Below are 16,922 nucleotides of genomic sequence, written 5' to 3'. Positions count from 1 at the left end.
GTTGCCTCTATACGATAGCTAACAGAGATGAGCAAAGGATCTGGACCGGGTTTCATCAGAGCTTGTAATGGCACGGAGATATAGCTTGTTGAGGCTGTATCTCATTCACGGTCGAAAAGGTCTAGTAAGTAGGTACCAGGTAGGTTTATTAGATATTATCCTAGACGTGTATTATGAAAATTCTCAAGGCCGCTCTTCCTAAACTAGATATTTTCAAGTAATAAGTGCTACAATAACTTATTAGGCAGCTTATTCCATACAGCCTTCTAGCCTTTATATACTATTTTGGATATACGTGATCCTATGTGTCAGAAGACATCCTGTTGTCCTAAAGTTCCTTTCTTTACGCAGGGTAACTTGTCTTGTACACCCCTGGGATACTGTAAACTCCCATAGATGAAATTGGAATCACCTAGTATTTGTCTTACGTATCTGGGATACAGAAAAAGAATGCGAGGTTGACTCTGTATGGCCAGTTTACATTCATCATTTGTTTGGGGTTTCAAAGCATGACCGGACGTCATATCAGACCAGTGCTCATAAACGAGAAAATAAGCCAGCTGTCTTCCTAGCCACAACACTACCTGGCAGTTCGTGACATATCTACTAGGTGCTGAGCTGTTATTCACAAACATACTCTTTATTCTAGGAGCATGATCTATGACTTGGACGGAATTGCGCATATTCCTATTTTATGAGCATCAATCAGACCTGGGTTTTCACATGTTAGCCTTCAGAAATACAACAAGGTGTTAACAACAAACAGCTCTAAGCTCTAATTGGAAGTCTTACCTCAAGTTAGTCTTCAATGGCTATCCCATCATAAGCTCTTCCGTAGGCGTTGTTAGTGGGACCGTCGATGATAGGACCAAGCTTGTCTACCTTGTAGGTATCATGCAGGAGCTTTGCTCTTATTCTATCACGAGAATCTAGCTGTCTTGGTAAAGAATTATACATAGTAAAGGAAAACCTCTCATTATATGAAATGATTCTCTTGCCAATTGGACAATCTCAATGACCTACTGTCGTGGATGCCTAGAGCATTTCACCGTACCGGTTTCCTTAGATTGAGAAGGTCCATGTACAATGAGAAACCGGCAAAGCTCATCATTATTCTAGAAGTAGTCACAAGCTTTTCAACGAGTGTAGATAGTCTATAGTTCTTTATTTAGTCACCTATTACAGCGGACACCGAAAGTTGCTGTTCTGGACTTCTGTTGAGGCTAGCTGGATTGATCGAGTTGCAACAAAGGATAAGAATCAACAAGAGCCTACCAGAATGGAAGCGAAGAGGATGTGTGGATTTATCTATAGCATTTAGATACAATTTGCATGTGACATAGGTGTATCTGACTTGCCAATGTTACCGATAGTATGAGTCGTGGGAAGCTATGATTCGGGGAGACAATATTGCGACAAAGAACATCCAATGGTTTTAGCTGGTGAGTATACCATCATGGTATTCTTCACGGGAAAATATGGAATATCCTACTCTGGATGTCTGAGACTGGATCATCGATAGGACTCCCAGCAACTCTCCACGAAAACTACGCGGAAAGCGGAATCAAGGCCCCATTGAGTCTCTTATCTCTCCCATCCACTCAATGCTGCCCGACGAACTACATATTAGACGTGTTCGACGCAATGCACCTCATACATACATACATAAAGAGGCACGTTATGCCATCTTATCCCATTCGTATGGATTAGATCGACCTTACTTGCTTGCCCACATGGACCAAAGATGACACGAAAGCTTTGAATACCGCACTAAAATAAGAACCGTAAGTAGAGAAATCTAGGGAATCTCACGTTAGAAATAGGACTTAGAACAGTTTGGTATCCAATCCACAAGTTCAGCGACAATTATTTCTGGAGATCATAATTCTCGACCTCAAAAGACCAGGACCCAGGCAGCCCAGGCCACAGATCAGGCCTTCAACAGCTTGCGTAGGCTGCATATAAGCGAGACCTCGGTCCCAAGATCTTATTAAAACACTGCCTTTTCGCCGTGGAATCTCTCGATAAACCTATCAGATTTGCCCCGTGGCGTCACCCTTCCGATTGACAATTCCCGATAGGTTCTTCAACCACATAGGAGAATTTGAGGCCCCGTCGCAGTATCTGTGGCGAGCAACACGTTATCGTCGAAGGGATTTTCCATCTGAGGCCCGCAAGTTTCAGGATCGGCCCGAACGGTAGCGATATCCTGAGAAGTCGAGAAAACCGGGACCGAGCCCCGGTAGTCCCACAGGCCTGCGGCAGCCTCTAGATCATGCTGGGTCCACGAATCCGAGGAAGAGCCGTATCCGCTATGCCCGATCAAGTCCATGATATAAACTGTTGGCCACCGCTGCACGTGCCATTGTAGTGAGACACAGAAGCAGACAAGCCCTAAGAGCGGGAGGAAGCGCTTGTAAACCCACTCACACATTCTTCATTTTTGACGGGCAGACGGGTGCTAACGATTCATGCCTTGCGTTGCCACCAAACTCGATAATTCGGAAAGCAATCTCATTTTTTTGAGATGGCTGGAATACACACGTTCGATAGTTTGTTTACTCTCAAAATGCTCCATCAGTCCATTTGAAGCGGATACTGCTGGTCTGAGCTTGTTGCGGTGAGAGCCGCAAGTCGTCTGGCTATCGAGTTCCACCATGCCGCGGCGGTGACGTGTACGACCTTTGGCTGCAGCGGAGTTATGAGACTAGGTGCCAGTAATTTGAACCAATACCAATCGGCAAAGAAAGGAGGGTTTCCATAGCAGATAAATGCGGTGGCTGTCTGATTGCCCGTCCCTTTCTACCCTTTCCCATACCCCTGTCATATTGATTGAGTTCTTACTGCTGGGCAGCTGGGGCGTCTAAGACATGTCTCGAAGAAAGGAAAAAACCCAGAACACTGTACTTGCATTGCTCAAGCAGTCAAGCAGTCAAGATAATAGATTTGCCAAGTTACCGGGAGTTGTGGATCCTCAAAGCATCGTATCCTGAGTATCGTCCACTTGGAAAGCTGCCGATTCCGGCTGCAGAGTGTACAGAATACTAACCTAACCCTCTCCACAAATGAGACCCTGACAACCTTGAACTCGGCAATCTCAAAACTCTGGTACATATGCTGACTTTATCTGGCAATCCGTCCAGTGCATCCTAAGGAGGTGCTAGGTAGGCAGGTAGGTATGCGTATCTTCTTCGTCTCCGTCTTGGTCGCTATCTTGGCTTCTTAAGCGGCGCACTCTACTTAAAAGCTTGTGCCGAGACAACTAAATGGCTGAAACGCGACATGCCTTGTAGCGCCTTAATGGAGAATCGGTCTTTTCATGATTCGGTACCGGCGAAATTCCTCGTGACGTTCCCGTTTTGTTAGATCGTATTTTGCTTTAGGACCTCCTCGAAGCCTGGTCTGGACACATGCTAATAGCAATTGTTGATTACTCGTAAAATCTCAGTCTCTGCCTACGTTTCTTGTCAGCCACGCGGCAATGCGGTTAAATAGGGCCTAGAACTGAAGGGACGTGGTAGAAAGGCGCACGCGAGTCAGTAAAAGGCATCTCGTCTGAAGCAACCCAAAATGAATGGACTGCCATTCTAGACAGTGGCCTACTCTAGCCTCCATAGTTAGCCGCCATGCAATTTTACAATATGGATCGAGCAAAGTTAGTCTCTCGTGGCTCGAATTAGTCTCTGTACGTAGATAGCTCTAGCTGATAATCTTTGTAAAATCTCTTTAGAAGAGTGAAAATTCAGGGTCCGACCTCCTCAGCCTTATGGTTAGAGAATTCATAGCGTATAAGAACAACGCTAGAATTGCTCTAAGCTAGCTAGCTGAGCATGGAAACAAAAGAGCCTCTTTGCAAATAGTGTAATGATACTTGTTAGGAAGAGATCCGTATGGTGTTTGTTTGGATTGACACAGATTGATATCCACGCCCGTGATCGGTCTCTGAGGCGGAGTTGGAGGTCAAATTCTAGTCGTCTCATGACAACTTTTTATGAGAGGGGTGAGATCCGAGAACCCCCAGCCTGCAGACGCTAGGCTTGTGGGCTGCTATTGATTTGATTAGCAGACAGGCAGGGTCTCCAAGTTCGTGAACCCCCATGGAGCGATTCTCGCGTGGTCATTTTGTAAGCGGGGTTCGCTTTGGTATTTATCACATTTAAAGAAAACGATAGTCATGAACAATCTCAGTTTTGATAGCGCACGTGAGTGTAATCGGAAATTTGGTATACGGATATGTTCCGAGTTTTGACTGCAAAGCCCAATGAAGCAATTTATGGGTTGGAGTCATTCGCGGGGAAAGAAAGGGGTGGGGTTCACGATCAAAGATGGAAAGTCGTATTGGAGACTACCACCAGGGTCTTCTCATAGGGGACTTGAGAGACCCTTAGAACCCTTTGGACATGGTACCTGGGAAATATTAATTGGTGGTGATCAAATTCGGTTAGGAGCAAACGCCTCCGAACAGCTTAGGGCATCTCAGTTAGATATGAAAAGTCCGAAAAGGAAAATCATCAGCGCACAATAGTACTAAGGGGCGGGCGGGAGGACCGGCAAACAGGCAAAGTAGAAACATAGCTGAATGGTAAACGTAACCCTAAGGGGGGTGAAGTCAAGGTGTGGGGTAAGAAGCTGAAGACATATCTGCCATTCTGCGAGTAAGAAACGATGCTGCCATGTTGGGAAGCCTCTGATTGGCGGGCTGATGTCGTTTCGCATCTTGAGAATTTCTATTCGAAGCCCTTGCGGGCCGTCCCCCCTTGTAGCGAGTTAAATTGTTCATTGGAACGCTGGGGTTCGTTGGTTGGCTTGATGACAATTGGCCTTGTTGGCGAATGGCCATTGGGCAGATTTATGCCAGCAGCACAAGGAAGTGCGCTGTACGCGATAATAAGATAATCGGTGTTTGTAGAGGCTCGCGGGTGGCTAGCTGAGCGGTGACGTCGATCATGGTAGAAAGTGATAGCTAGACGATGATATAACAAAAAGAAAGAGAGAGAAAATCTGATATTGAAATGTAACATCGTCTTTTCTTGAAGGAGGGTATCAAGGCAGCCAAGGTTGGCGAACGCCCTCAAGTCGTCAGACTGGGGATTGCAATTCCCGCATTTACCTCATAACGATGGAGACCGCTAGTATTTAGAAGGCATTCAGAAGCACCTAGGTATGCAGGTCATCTACATGTACCACTCGGCAAGGCATAAAGGAATATTATGAGACGTGATGGAGGGGAATATACTAGGTAGGCAGGCAGGTAGGGAACTAAACATCTTCTCAGTACATATCAGAAAAGGATCTGAGAAGAAGTGACGAGATTGGAATTGGGCTTAGAAAAAATAACAATTTTGGTTGGACAAAACTAAAGAGAAGTGCTACGCTAAGCTCTATCTAGATGGATGTGTGGAGAGAAGCTAGGACGTGGCAGTGGTAGATCCGCTCCGAGAGGCCGGTTGCTTCTAGAGTACCCATTAAAGGAAAGAACCTTGGAGAAGGTCCATCAAAATCAAGAAAAACCTAGGGTCCTAAAGCAGGAACATCTAGTGTAGGTATGTATGTACGTACCTCACGTACATACCACATGTACCACAAGTGTGTCGGAGCACTTGAGGGGGCAGAGGGGGAAAAGAGAGAGGGAAAGAAGCATGTTCCCACCTAGTCCCAACCCCTGTCAGACCCGCATTAAATTGATTCATCGTCCTCCCACAACGTCAAGAGCTACGCTATTCTTGCCTTACAATACTAATACACTAATACATCCCAGTAGGTTTTCTGTCTTCTTTATGCCCCATCCGCTTTTTATCTTTTTGTCAATTTAATAATTACACTCTTCCACGAGACCGCACAACTCTATTGTTCACGTAAATGCAAATTTCATGTGAACAAACTCGAGAAGCAAACATATACACCGATACCCCCCAGACTTATCTTGTGAAAATGAGCTAGACATCGACCGTAATATTCTCCTTATCGCCTTCAAGGAGCTAGCTCGTTGTACACGTAGACTAAGACCTGGAACTGGAACTGGCACTGGAACAAGACCTGAACCTGAACCTGGACCTAAACCTGACTTACACCTCGGCATCTAACTAACATTTATATACACCCGACTACCAAACGTTCTACCTCCAGGCTGTAACGACCTTACTGCGACTTCATTAAGACGGATTTAAAAAAAGACGAATCAAAACTCCTGCCTAGGTTACTGCGGGTTACGGTAGCAGCGTCTTGTACTAAACAAACGAACGAAACTGGACGGATTGCCAGGTGGTCGCACGTTACAGGTTCACTGCGTGAATCATACCTTTTCCCCTCCTTCAACTCGATACCCATTGAGTTTGTGCCCAGTTCTTACTCAGTAGATCGTCGACCGTTGCCGCTGAAAGAAGGTGCTGGATGAAAGGCTCGATGCTGGTTTATTCATCCAAATCCACAACTACCTCTTACCTCGAATAGTCTACTGTTGGACTCCTGGGAAGCTTCGTAACGATTTGGGGAAATCTAGATCCTCGAGATCGTGATCGTCCAATCAACGTTTTGCGCAACGCAACCTCCACATCGACGACATATCCACCCTCAGTTTCCGTCACGACTCGTTCGTATCGTCTTTACCATGCTTACCATGACGAGGTTGCCGTCCGACTCCTTCCTGCCCTCGGGAGGCATGCTTGATCACACCCAACGACCGATATCCTTCGTACCTCATTCTAACGGCCATTCCTCAGCATCAATCATATCTCCGCTATCTTTGCCACACTCCATAAATCAATTGTCATATATCGACGAGTCACATTTATCAAATCTACCACCTCCTAATTATTCACATTCGCCTTCGCTTTCCGCAGCTCCACAGTCCCAGCAGCAGTCCCTTTCACCGCGCCGGAGTCCTCTAAATAACCCCGAGCAGAGATTGGCTAGCCTGTCATCCACCAAGAATCAAGCCGAGCCCGGGGTGACGTCCCCACCCGACAACATGAGTACCAACAATCTAGTGGACCTGCTGCGATGCAGGGATGAGCAGAACAAAAAAATGATCGAGCTGTGGCGTGCTGAGCGTGCCCAGCTTGAGGCCAACCGCGACCAAGCTGAAGAACTTTACCAGGGAGAACGGGCCTTAATGGACCAGGAACGGAAGCTATGGGAACAGGAAAAGGCTAGGATCCAGAATGAGTTATTGCAGTGGCAAAGGAGAGTAACATTGCTTGAGCAGGACAAGTACCAGCTTATACAGCAGAATCAAAATTTATCGATACGCCTCCGGGGCACACAGGGCAGAGGAAGTCAAGCAACCAGATCTTTTGATGGTAGCACCGATACTACTGCGGGCTCTATTAGAGGCGGTGGTCTCGGTAGTCCAGGGTCCCACTCGCAGTCAACAGATCTACCCCCGAGTTCATCAGAAGGCACATCTCCGAATACGGCACCTTCAGCAAGCACCATGTCCAACTTGCTTCTTGGATCGACGATGCCGGATTCGCAGCCCTTCATACCACTGGACCCCCGTATGCAGGGTCCGTCGCCGGGAGTGGCATCTCCAAAGACTCAAGAAGAGCGGATTCCATCCATCGACATTCAAGAGGTTATGCCTGGATTGGAAGGGATTCGCGTGAGGACGAATGCTGTCCAAAAAACCACCTTCACCGACGAGAAGCCACTTTCTCCACCTGCCGGACTGAAAAAGCTCTCACCATCTACCGCGACTAAGCAGGATCCGGGTCGCACGCGGGTGGTACCAGCCGAATTAACTAAAGAGGCGCTCCAGGCCCCCGAGTCCGACAGGCTTACGATGCATGCCGGACACACGCCAAATCACTCCATGTCCCTGTCCCGTCTCCATACCGTTGACTCTACTGCGGCGACCAATACATCCAATAGCTCCGGAACACAAACCCCTAAAAACCCTCTACTGGAAGTTAGCCAAGGCGGCGCCGTAGAACAATCGGCACATGGTCAACCAGCATGTGACTTGGCCGCTGTTGGAACGTGTATGAAGTTGGATGTCGGTAGCGAGCCCGCGGCCGATAGACTAGGACCCCTACCCGTCCTGATTCCACGTGAACATGACCCGGAGTTAAAAGGGCCATTGCAACTCAGAAATCTTCCGGCAGCTGACGAGCCATTCCTGAAGGCTTTATCAGACAAGCTTGAGCAAGTCATCACTAATAACCTTAGTCCTACTGTACTCGAGGAACAGGCTGCAGAACCGAAAGAATTTCCTGAGCTGAACCATGAAAAGCCTACTCAGGCTGGCGGTGATGGAGCTCAGGATGCTCAAGTGGAGCCGGTTGAAGAGGAAGATGAAGAAATTGACATCCCTCTTAAGCTAAAACCGTCTAACAACTTCGGCGCGCCCCTGGGACAGCTTCGAAAGCAAGGACTTTGAGTGTTTCCTGTTCGTCGATGTTGTTGGCGCATACAGCGTTGCTCAAATTTACGTTCTGTGCACATAGTATTGTCGTTTCTTTTATTTATCTGTCTTCCTGGCTCCTATTGATATGGACAGTGGAGTCTACTTGTTGATTAAACATGGAGCCACACACCACGAAGATTTTGCATCAATTTCCAAATTCCCGATACCCATTGTCAACTTTTGTTTTTCGTTCTTTGGTTTACGCATAGGAAATTCCGGGTCGGCTTAGCTCATGGTGTTTGGAACTCGAAGGACAACGAATTTAGCATTGAAAAGGGCGCATGTTGGGTGGAATTACCCCCATAATATTTTTTAATGAGCAGCGTTTCTGTGCTTTACTTATGTTTCTTTGCTTTTTGAGAAGCATTTAGATATGGCGAGCTTGATTGATTGGCATTTGGACGGAGAAAGACAAAAAAAATTGCGACAGACGGGACTTGATACACTGCATTTTAGATGTTTATACCTGGGTCTTAAGCCCTGCCTTCAGCGAGGGAATTGCATAGGAAAGGGGCTCTGCTTTTTTGGAAATAAATATAAGCGAGCGGAGACATCCTGGGACTATAATGTTCGCGACCGGGCAACTGGTCTCCCAAGTTCAATACAAATATCAACATTTTTCATGTCAATTTATCCTACATTAACGTCTTTAATGCTATTGATGTTCATTTTCAGACAGATACGAAGCTCAATCTACCAATACCTCCCTACTTAGTACTTTTGCGATCTACAGAGATATTGATCAAGGGGTAGATAACAACCAAATTTATTGACAAGAACAATTAAGCCGTCACAATAGGTATCAACACCAATAGACTGGAATTTTGTGTATTGCCAAATGTGCCATGGTAGAACCGGCCATCTATGATATGCAGTAATTAATAATTGCGTAAGTTAGGTACCTTCATACTTTTGTAACCTCACATCCAAAGTGTCCAACATTAGTTCATTCATATAGCATCATCCCAAACGCCAAACATGCCTTCCGGACCCAGACACGACCCCCCCTTTTTGAACTTCACAATTTCCTTGGCTCGTTTTATCGTAAGTAGTAGAAGCGACATAGTTAAACCCGATCTAACTCAGTTTCTTCCCCATGAAATCCGCAAGCTCGTCTAGCAACTCGACCGTCTCGGCCGGACTCGCGATCCACGCCGTGGTGGACACGCTGCGGGCTTTGAAGTCGTTGCTCCCGGCGCTCAGGAACTGGTCGCCGACGTGTAGCGTCTGCTCGGGCCTGATCCTGTCGCCTTCCCCGTCGCTGGTGCTCCCGTTCCCGTTCCCGAACCATTGCTGGCATACGGACACACCCCAGCTCTTGTCCCCAATGTCGACGAAGACGTCGCGCCCGCCGTTGAAGGCGCAGAAGGGCACGACTTTGTTATCGAAGTCGCGCCCGCCGACGCTGAGCTCGAGGATCTTTTGGACGACTAGCACGGTCTCTTCTAGAGACTCGCGTGGAATGCGGACTGCGGGGTCTCGGGGGATAATACCGACGGCGCGGTCCTTGCGCATTAGGGTCGCGGGTAGGTGCATGTTTTTGATGCAGTCGCGCAGGGCGGCCTCGGCGACATCTAGGAGCGCCGCAATCCCAGAGTCCGACCATGATGCCATCTCTGCTGTTAACCACCGCTCCCGAGGGACGGGGGAGAGTAGGTGCGGCGAGGTCGGGCTGAACTCGAAGAGGTAGTTCGCCTCGCCGCCCATGATGATGATGTTCTGACGTTGCTGGGGAGTGAGGATCGTCGAGCTAGCGATGGCATCTAGGAGTCCGTGAAGCCGCGCATAGTACTGGTCCGCGGTGGTGTAGCCGGCCGCTGTGACGATGCCGATCTTGACGTTTTTGCGCATCAGGTCGAGCATGCGCGGGATCACCGGGCTCGTGGGCTCCAAGCTCTGGCCGTCATCATACAGTGTCACATCTCCATCGAAGGTAGCGAGGCGCAAGCTTCCGTGGGTGGTGACGGCCATGAGCTGGGCCGTGTTGAGAATGAGACGCACATCGTTGAAGGAGGGCGAGACAAAACGCCGGGATGAGATGTACCGCTTGCGGTCCTGGAACTTGAAGGCGGCCTCGAGAGGTAGCCGGGTGAAGAAGTTGCCTATGGTAGGAACCAGGAGTTTGAGCTTAGACGGAACTCTGCTGAAGTCTAATTGGTGCGTTACTGTGGAAATACGTCAATGAGCGGTCACATAAACTGGTTCTACGCGCGGGGAAGAAGAGGAGAGGAGAGGAGATGAGGAGGTGAGGAGTCCTACATTGATCATCGACCATTACTTCGATGTCCCTCATGATCTCGGCATAACGCCTGTGCGCCTCTTCTGACATCTGTGTGACGTTGAAGCCATTTGTCTCAAAGACTCCCGTCGGTTGGGAGTACAAGACGAAGGGAACGGCTAATAGCCCTTTGATCCATTCTATGTATGAATCGGTTAGTTATTGAAATATTAATAAAATAATAGGTGCGATATGTGAGATTGAGCATATCTTTCGTTTGACACGTATATTTAAGATATCCGGAAGTTGATTGCCAAAAATGATCACAGGTTTTTGAGGGGGTCTAAGAGGTCACACCTATGAATTGATCTCTTCTGTGCGTCTTCAACGCATCTATAGATACGCCCGTATTAGTGACTGGGCCGCTACAGTAGCAAATATGGAAGATATAGTCAATTGAACTCACATTCTACTCTGTATCTCGACGTCATTTTGCGTAAACTTTTGATGATCTTTGAATAAGTCGTTTTGCAATAAAATTAATAAGTTTAAAGAAGTGTTAAGTAAGGAAATATGAAGCGAAACAAAATATATACTAGGAAGTCTCAGTTAAGGGGTACATGTCATTGATCACGAGGTCACGAGGTCAATTGGGTTGAGGCCAGTTCCAGATAAGGTGTGGGGAATGGGGTGTGGTTACCGCTAAGGGTGGGCTACCTGTCCAGCTATATCCTGGCACATCCAATGCCCTGGGAAGGTTGGATAGTGGTTGGATAGCAGTTGGAAAGCCACTACGCCACAGTAATACCGGCGCTAGGAATGCTTCCGTTGTAGCGCCATTTTAGTGAATGATTAGCGCATGGATTCGTGGCTTGGTATTGGAAAGGTTTCCTAAGGTTAACTACGGACTTCGCATTCTTCTCACTTTCAACCTCTCAACTTATATTTGACTCACTTAAAAGCAATTGAATCCGCTTATTGATAACTGTTAACTAAAAGCATGAACGTATACAACTTTTGGTAAATGGATCACAAGACCATTCCCCATTCCCCTACAACCACAATAAGCGCTATGCCTAATTCGCCGATTTCTCTCCTCAGACCGCTGTCGGAATCGGCACCGGAGCCTGAGTCTGAGAACCGCAAACTGCGGTGAGAGTCATAAGCCTGGTTACACATCCCCCAGGGCAAGCTGTTTGGCAACCGTCAACGAAAAGAGCCGTTTTGACTCCCGCACAGCCGCATGGTACAATCAACTCCTTTTCCTCCGTGCAGCCAGGTACCGGGCAAAGGAAAGGAGAACAGTCGCTTGGCCGAGTTGTGTGCGTCACTGTTGGACAAGCAGCGATAGCAGTAGTGGTGGGGTTGTTGCCCGGCAATGTAGTAATGCTGATGATGAATGATGTACTAGTTGAAGAGCTCAACGAGCTCAATGAGCTAGGAATCGACGTCTTTGTTGGGTGCGGCCAAAAAGGTTCTGGTCCTGTTGGTTCTACATCGGCCATAGGACTGGCACTAACGATGCTACATTACCATTAGCCTTGTGCGGCTCACCAGTCCGATAGGGAATCATATGATCTCTTACCTGGCTAAACCCGCAAGAAACCCAACGACAAAGATCTTCATTTTGAATGTCTGATTTATTTGCTTTCTTAGTCAATCAGTTTCATATCCTTCTATAACGCGGGTGGTTGCTCACCTGGTATTCGAAGATATGATATTTATGATTGTGGATTTTCGCCTCTATTGGTGAAGAATAAGCTAATGATGGGATAGGACCTGTTGATCAACTTCAATTCAGTCGCGGATAGAGAGTCTATTATATACGCGTCGTTTATCTATCACTATCTTCGATCTCGCTCATCTTTAAATAGTGTTGGACCTGCATGGTTGGAGACCTCACGACTGTCACCCGTTCCAGTAACCATGCTCCGGGTGGGCTGCCATTGTTTCCTTCGTCCATTCCATCCTCCCGGAGCGTGTCATATCTTCCTAATGCACTAATGACTGCATACGATGAGACGACGGTTCCCGAGGTGCAGCTTTGGGGACCAGTTTTCACGGTACGGTTATATTAAAGGGTGGCTCGGGCTCTCACTTTGTTGAGGCCTGGTGCTATTTTCGGAATATCACATTTTTATATTAAGTCTAGGCTATGGCCTTTAACCATGTTTCACCTTACAAGAGTGTTATCAAGCATGCCAGCCGTCCTTCTAAAATCCGAGAAAAGCGTCGTTCTGTGGCCGAGATTTCTTTTAAACCCCTCGACATCCGACATGAGCCCTCGACTTTAGGACTATAGGACTTTGCGACTGTCCTAAATATGTATCTCTCAAGTCGACATATTTAGAGTAATGGGATAGCATCAGGTATTGGCGGCATGACATGATATCCCTCAGCCCATCATAACATGTGCGAGTCGCTTTGGTGTCGCGGAGAGCCGAAGGGAGCCGGTATCCTAATATTGAGCCCTTCATCAACGAGATAATTCACACGAAAAGTCACCTTCCTCTTCAAGGCCCTTCCGAGCAGCATATTTTGGCCAAGAAGTGCTGAAAATGACTGAAATCACAAGTTTTGACGAAGCGGCGGCATCTGTCCCCCTGACTTTCACGCGTTCTAGGCTGTGGGAGATTATTATACGCATATTGCCATAAGCGAGATGTGGCACAACGTACCTCAGCAAAGCCGAGGCTCAAGCCAAAGAAAATACAGTATTGAATGTGTCTAGGAAGGGATCTTTCCTTATGATTGGTAGTTGTCCAAGTCGATGATGGCACCGCCCCACAAAAAGTGATGAGGCCATTCAGCCTCTTTACGGGACAATATCCGATGGCAGAAACTTCATATAAATTCATCTCGACGACCCAAAATTCGCCAGTTTGGGCTACCGTCTCCATCCTTCTAATATATATTTTTATGAAAACGAGTTGTTCGTAGTGAGAGCCCGCATGATCGGTTCCACGAGGGCTGCGAGATAACGAGACGGACGATGCCGCTTTCTGGAACGAGATACCCGCCACGGAAATTCTCGCCTATGGCTTACGCGAACCAAGAGGGTCTCTTCTGGTTTCTGCAAACCTGACGATCTTATGATTCCGCAAGGTTTCGCACCGATTCCTTGGACCACGTGCTACTGAGCGCGCATGGGCAATCCCGCCCATTTACTCGAGATCTTTCATCTAAACTACTTACCCAGGGAACCAGTTTCCTGGTACTGGTGAATTCTACGGACGATCATTCTGTAGATCGTCAATAGAGGCTTTACAGCTGGTTCAAGTACTTCTCCGCTGGGTATTAGGTAGGTAGGGAACACAATTCGCATTCGATATCAGTCTATATGCAATCGGGTCACCCCTATTCAAGTCTAATCCAAGTGTGACTCGGACCATAGTATCCAGGCCCTTCGGCTTTCCTTTGAACTCAGTCTCCTCCCGCTGAAACCCCCGATTCGACAGCAAGATTACTTGAATATCATCTCTGCGGCTATTCGCCTTTTAAATCGCCAACCTCCAGTGGCTGCGTACCTAGGCCCTAGTAGTATCTTTAACCTGGTACGTATTAATGTTTAATTAAATAGATATCAAAGTAGGTCAAATTGAAAGTAGGTATTGCATACTGTTAGACTAGTTGATACTTATTAGCTGGGACTTATTATTCCGAGCGATTGGTATGGGCTGGGATAATTAAATTGGGAATTTAAGAGTCAATCAACTTTGAGCCTGATCCGAAGTGAACCAGGTAGATAATCGTAGCAGGCCGAGTAGCACGTGTGCATATATATACAAAATTCATTATGGCATAGCAAGGTCTGATGGACCTGGTTATTATGTATTATAAAGTACTACGCAGTTCTAGTATATACACCACAGCATCGACTCGTGAATCATGAGATTTCTAGTTGCTCGACCTCGAGGGACGCGAGTACGTAAGCGCCGGATCCGAGCACACTGTTGTAGTTGATGGGTTGTCCGACGTAATACTATGATCAAACGTTAGTCTCTCGAAGCAGAATGTGTAGACAAGCATGTTACTAACCTCGTAAGTCGCCGTCGAGTTCAAGCTGCACACGGCCACAGTTCCGTTATACCCTAACGTACCATTCGCCTCCTTAACCAAGAACGTCTCTGTCAGGTACCCGTGGCCCCGAACACCAACCTCTCTAGCCTTCGCAGCCAACGTGACATTAGCTCCTCCGAGATACCCCAACCGCGCCCCCTTCAGCAGCGCGTACGAGAACATGGCGCTGCCGCTCGACTCGATGTAATTGCCCTTCTGACCCGGCTCATCCAGAACCTGCCACCAACCTCCCGTCACGGGGTCCACAGCCTCGATTACGGCCCCGGCAAGCAACCGGAACTTATCAAGCACCTTCTCACGCACCTTACACGCCGACTTCGGCAGCGTCTCCAACGTCTCCACAAGCGCAACCGTATACCACCCCAGACTCCGGCCCCAAACATGCGGACTCGCGCCCGTGATCGGATCCGCCCACACCGCCGTCTTCGAGGCATCGTAGCCGTGGGCGAGCAACCCCGTCGTCGCGTTGCGGGTATGGTTCCACAGTAAATCAAGCTGGAAATGCATATCGGCGAACGCGGCGGTGGCGTTGACGTCTCTACCCCCACTACTTCCGGCGGTCGTCACCTCGTCTACGGCGTACAGCACGTAGAACGGCGCGAGGGAGTACATCCCGTCGAGGTAGCTCCATTGCGGGTAGGTGAAATACCATAGTCCGCCCTCGGGGTTGCGCCGGTTTAGGTCGATGCTTTGCCGCAGGGCGTCGGCTGCGGGGCGGAAGGTCGAGGTGCTGGCGTCGCTGGCGGAGTACAGGGCTAGCAGTGCGTTGCCCGTGGACAGCCGGTCGAGGGGGTAGGACAGCGCGTCGTAGCTTGCGTTTAGCGTGAAGGGGACTACGGAGGCGGCGCTGCGCTGGATGTAGTCTCGTACGCTGGCGGTGAGGTTGTCGCTCGGGTATTGGAGCGCGAGTGCGGAGAGGGCTCGCTGGGTGATTCCGGCTTGTAGCAGCTCGGAGGAGCCGCCTTTGCCGGTCATGATGCCTTGGCTGCGCGACATGATGCTTGACGCCATCCATGTTGAGTACTTGACTTGGGCGGCTGCTAGATTGGTGAATAGAGCTGAGACGACAGTGGCCTCGGCGAGGCTGGATAGTGTTGGGACCCTCATTTTGACCGTTTGATATCCGTGCTCCTCGATTGGTCCTTCTCCCTATACCTATGCAGTTGTCACAAATCGATTAAGATCCGTCTTGTGCTATGCGACCACCACGAGAATGTCAGGAAGCTTCAACCGGACGGGATGCATGTGTGTCTCAGAAACGTGGGAGGGAAGGCGGCGGTTGTGGGTTGTGAGAGGTTAAAAAGGGAAGGGAAGACGAGTAGAAATTATTGTAAGACGTGTTGGTAGTTTGTTTTCATCTCGGCCGGATCGCTGGGGAAATTGGCTATGCGGCCCAAGCATTGAGATGCATTTACCAACTCACCGGATCGGCGGCAGTGAAGCTGTGGCGACAAGGATAAGGACAAAGGTCATCACGTCTCTGTATTCCGGAATCGGTTCCGAGATTCGTCTTTCTAAACCGGCGTGTTTGTGTTATATTATTGTTGAATACTTACTTACTAGTCTAGTTATTTTCTTTTTATAGTCATCTCAAATGCCTAGATATGTACGATAGGTAATTGGAAATGTTGAATAAGAAGTGCTTTTTGGAAGCTACGTCAATCATATTCTTGTCGGTAACAGTGTTTGCTGTGCCTCTCGTCGGCCCCGTCAAAAGCGATGGGAGATTATTAATATGTGGATATTATAATCATCGCATTGGCTGTTTCGTACGAGAGAATCTTGGCTGTCATATCGAGAAGAATCGATAATACATTCTATCAGATATGATTAAAATCTACTTGCTCCCTACCTACCTACCTTTCCAGCTGCTCGATTCGTGAGTACACTCTGTTGACATATGCAGCACTCATCACTGCGAACTTGTCAGCACTACCTACCAGGTATATTTCCGCCCTTTGTTCCGCTGCCAATCCCAATCTAGGGAAGCAACTTACTTTTTCTTTAATCCCACATGCATACGGTCTTCAATAATTCCGTCATTGTAAGACATGATTATCTGATAAAGGAGGGTGACATTTAGAAGCTTTCTACCCCTCACCATTTCTTCTTTCAAAAAGTCTCTCCAAGGGGCTGACGAGTCAGAGATGAGTCTATCACACGGATGTTTTCTATCAGCTCAGCAAATAATCCAATGCTCTACCGTACGTAACTATCATG

General features: G+C 48.0%; 5 protein-coding genes across 5 annotated transcripts; 1 reads left to right on the top strand and 4 right to left on the bottom strand.

Moving 5' to 3' along the window:
* Positions 1-2,086: 2,086 nt before the first annotated feature.
* Positions 2,087-2,434, bottom strand: GGS22DRAFT_187271 (uncharacterized protein; the record flags this gene model as incomplete). Its single annotated transcript, XM_047964566.1, has 1 exon — positions 2,087-2,434. One exon carries the CDS (start codon positions 2,432-2,434, stop codon positions 2,087-2,089), a length of 348 nt encoding a protein of 115 aa, XP_047819875.1.
* Positions 2,435-6,343: 3,909 nt separating this feature from the next.
* On the top strand, positions 6,344-8,577 carry GGS22DRAFT_123004 (uncharacterized protein). Its single transcript, XM_047958278.1, has one exon. It carries the CDS (start codon positions 6,608-6,610, stop codon positions 8,375-8,377), a length of 1,770 nt encoding a protein of 589 aa, XP_047819874.1. The 5' UTR covers positions 6,344-6,607; the 3' UTR covers positions 8,378-8,577.
* Positions 8,578-9,218: 641 nt separating this feature from the next.
* Positions 9,219-11,267, bottom strand: GGS22DRAFT_159658 (IMP-specific 5-nucleotidase). The gene is made up of 4 exons (XM_047960824.1): positions 11,089-11,267; positions 10,980-11,015; positions 10,664-10,822; positions 9,219-10,569 (listed from the first exon to the last, which is right to left on the bottom strand). The coding sequence occupies exons 1-4, from the start codon at positions 11,111-11,113 to the stop codon at positions 9,482-9,484; spliced, it is 1,308 nt and encodes a 435-aa protein (XP_047819873.1). The 5' UTR covers positions 11,114-11,267; the 3' UTR covers positions 9,219-9,481.
* Positions 11,268-11,542: 275 nt separating this feature from the next.
* On the bottom strand, positions 11,543-12,317 carry GGS22DRAFT_122986 (uncharacterized protein). The gene has a single exon (XM_047958277.1). It carries the CDS (start codon positions 12,125-12,127, stop codon positions 11,720-11,722), a length of 408 nt encoding a protein of 135 aa, XP_047819872.1. The 5' UTR covers positions 12,128-12,317; the 3' UTR covers positions 11,543-11,719.
* A 2,102-nt stretch (positions 12,318-14,419) lies between these two features.
* Positions 14,420-16,517, bottom strand: GGS22DRAFT_159654 (glycoside hydrolase family 105 protein). Its single transcript, XM_047960823.1, has 2 exons — positions 14,661-16,517; positions 14,420-14,604 (listed from the first exon to the last, which is right to left on the bottom strand). Exons 1-2 carry the CDS (start codon positions 15,807-15,809, stop codon positions 14,509-14,511), a joined length of 1,245 nt encoding a protein of 414 aa, XP_047819871.1. The 5' UTR covers positions 15,810-16,517; the 3' UTR covers positions 14,420-14,508.
* Between the last annotated feature and the right edge of the window lie 405 nt (positions 16,518-16,922).

Source organism: Annulohypoxylon maeteangense, assembly GCF_022496945.1.
Source record: "Annulohypoxylon maeteangense strain CBS 123835 unplaced genomic scaffold GGS22scaffold_6, whole genome shotgun sequence".
NCBI lineage: Eukaryota > Fungi > Ascomycota > Sordariomycetes > Xylariales > Hypoxylaceae > Annulohypoxylon > Annulohypoxylon maeteangense.
The sequence above is the reverse complement of the archived record's forward strand: the minus strand, read 5'-3'. Positions and strand labels throughout refer to the sequence as shown.

Coding starts and splice junctions, on each gene's coding strand:
- GGS22DRAFT_159658 (XM_047960824.1), bottom strand. CDS start 11,113: ATGACGTCGAGATACAGAGTAGAAT. Junction 11,016..11,088: donor GTCGAGATACAGAGTAGAAT/GTGAGTTCAATT, acceptor GCGTATCTATAG/ATGCGTTGAAGACGCACAGA. Junction 10,570..10,663: donor AGTAATGGTCGATGATCAAT/GTAGGACTCCTC, acceptor GTATTTCCACAG/TAACGCACCAATTAGACTTC.
- GGS22DRAFT_159654 (XM_047960823.1), bottom strand. CDS start 15,809: ATGAGGGTCCCAACACTATCCAGCCTCGCCGAGGCCACTGTCGTCTCA. Junction 14,605..14,660: donor ACTCGACGGCGACTTACGAG/GTTAGTAACATG, acceptor GTTTGATCATAG/TATTACGTCGGACAACCCAT.
- GGS22DRAFT_123004 (XM_047958278.1), top strand. CDS start 6,608: ATGCTTACCATGACGAGGTTGCCGTCCGACTCCTTCCTGCCCTCGGGA.
- GGS22DRAFT_122986 (XM_047958277.1), bottom strand. CDS start 12,127: ATGGCCGATGTAGAACCAACAGGACCAGAACCTTTTTGGCCGCACCCA.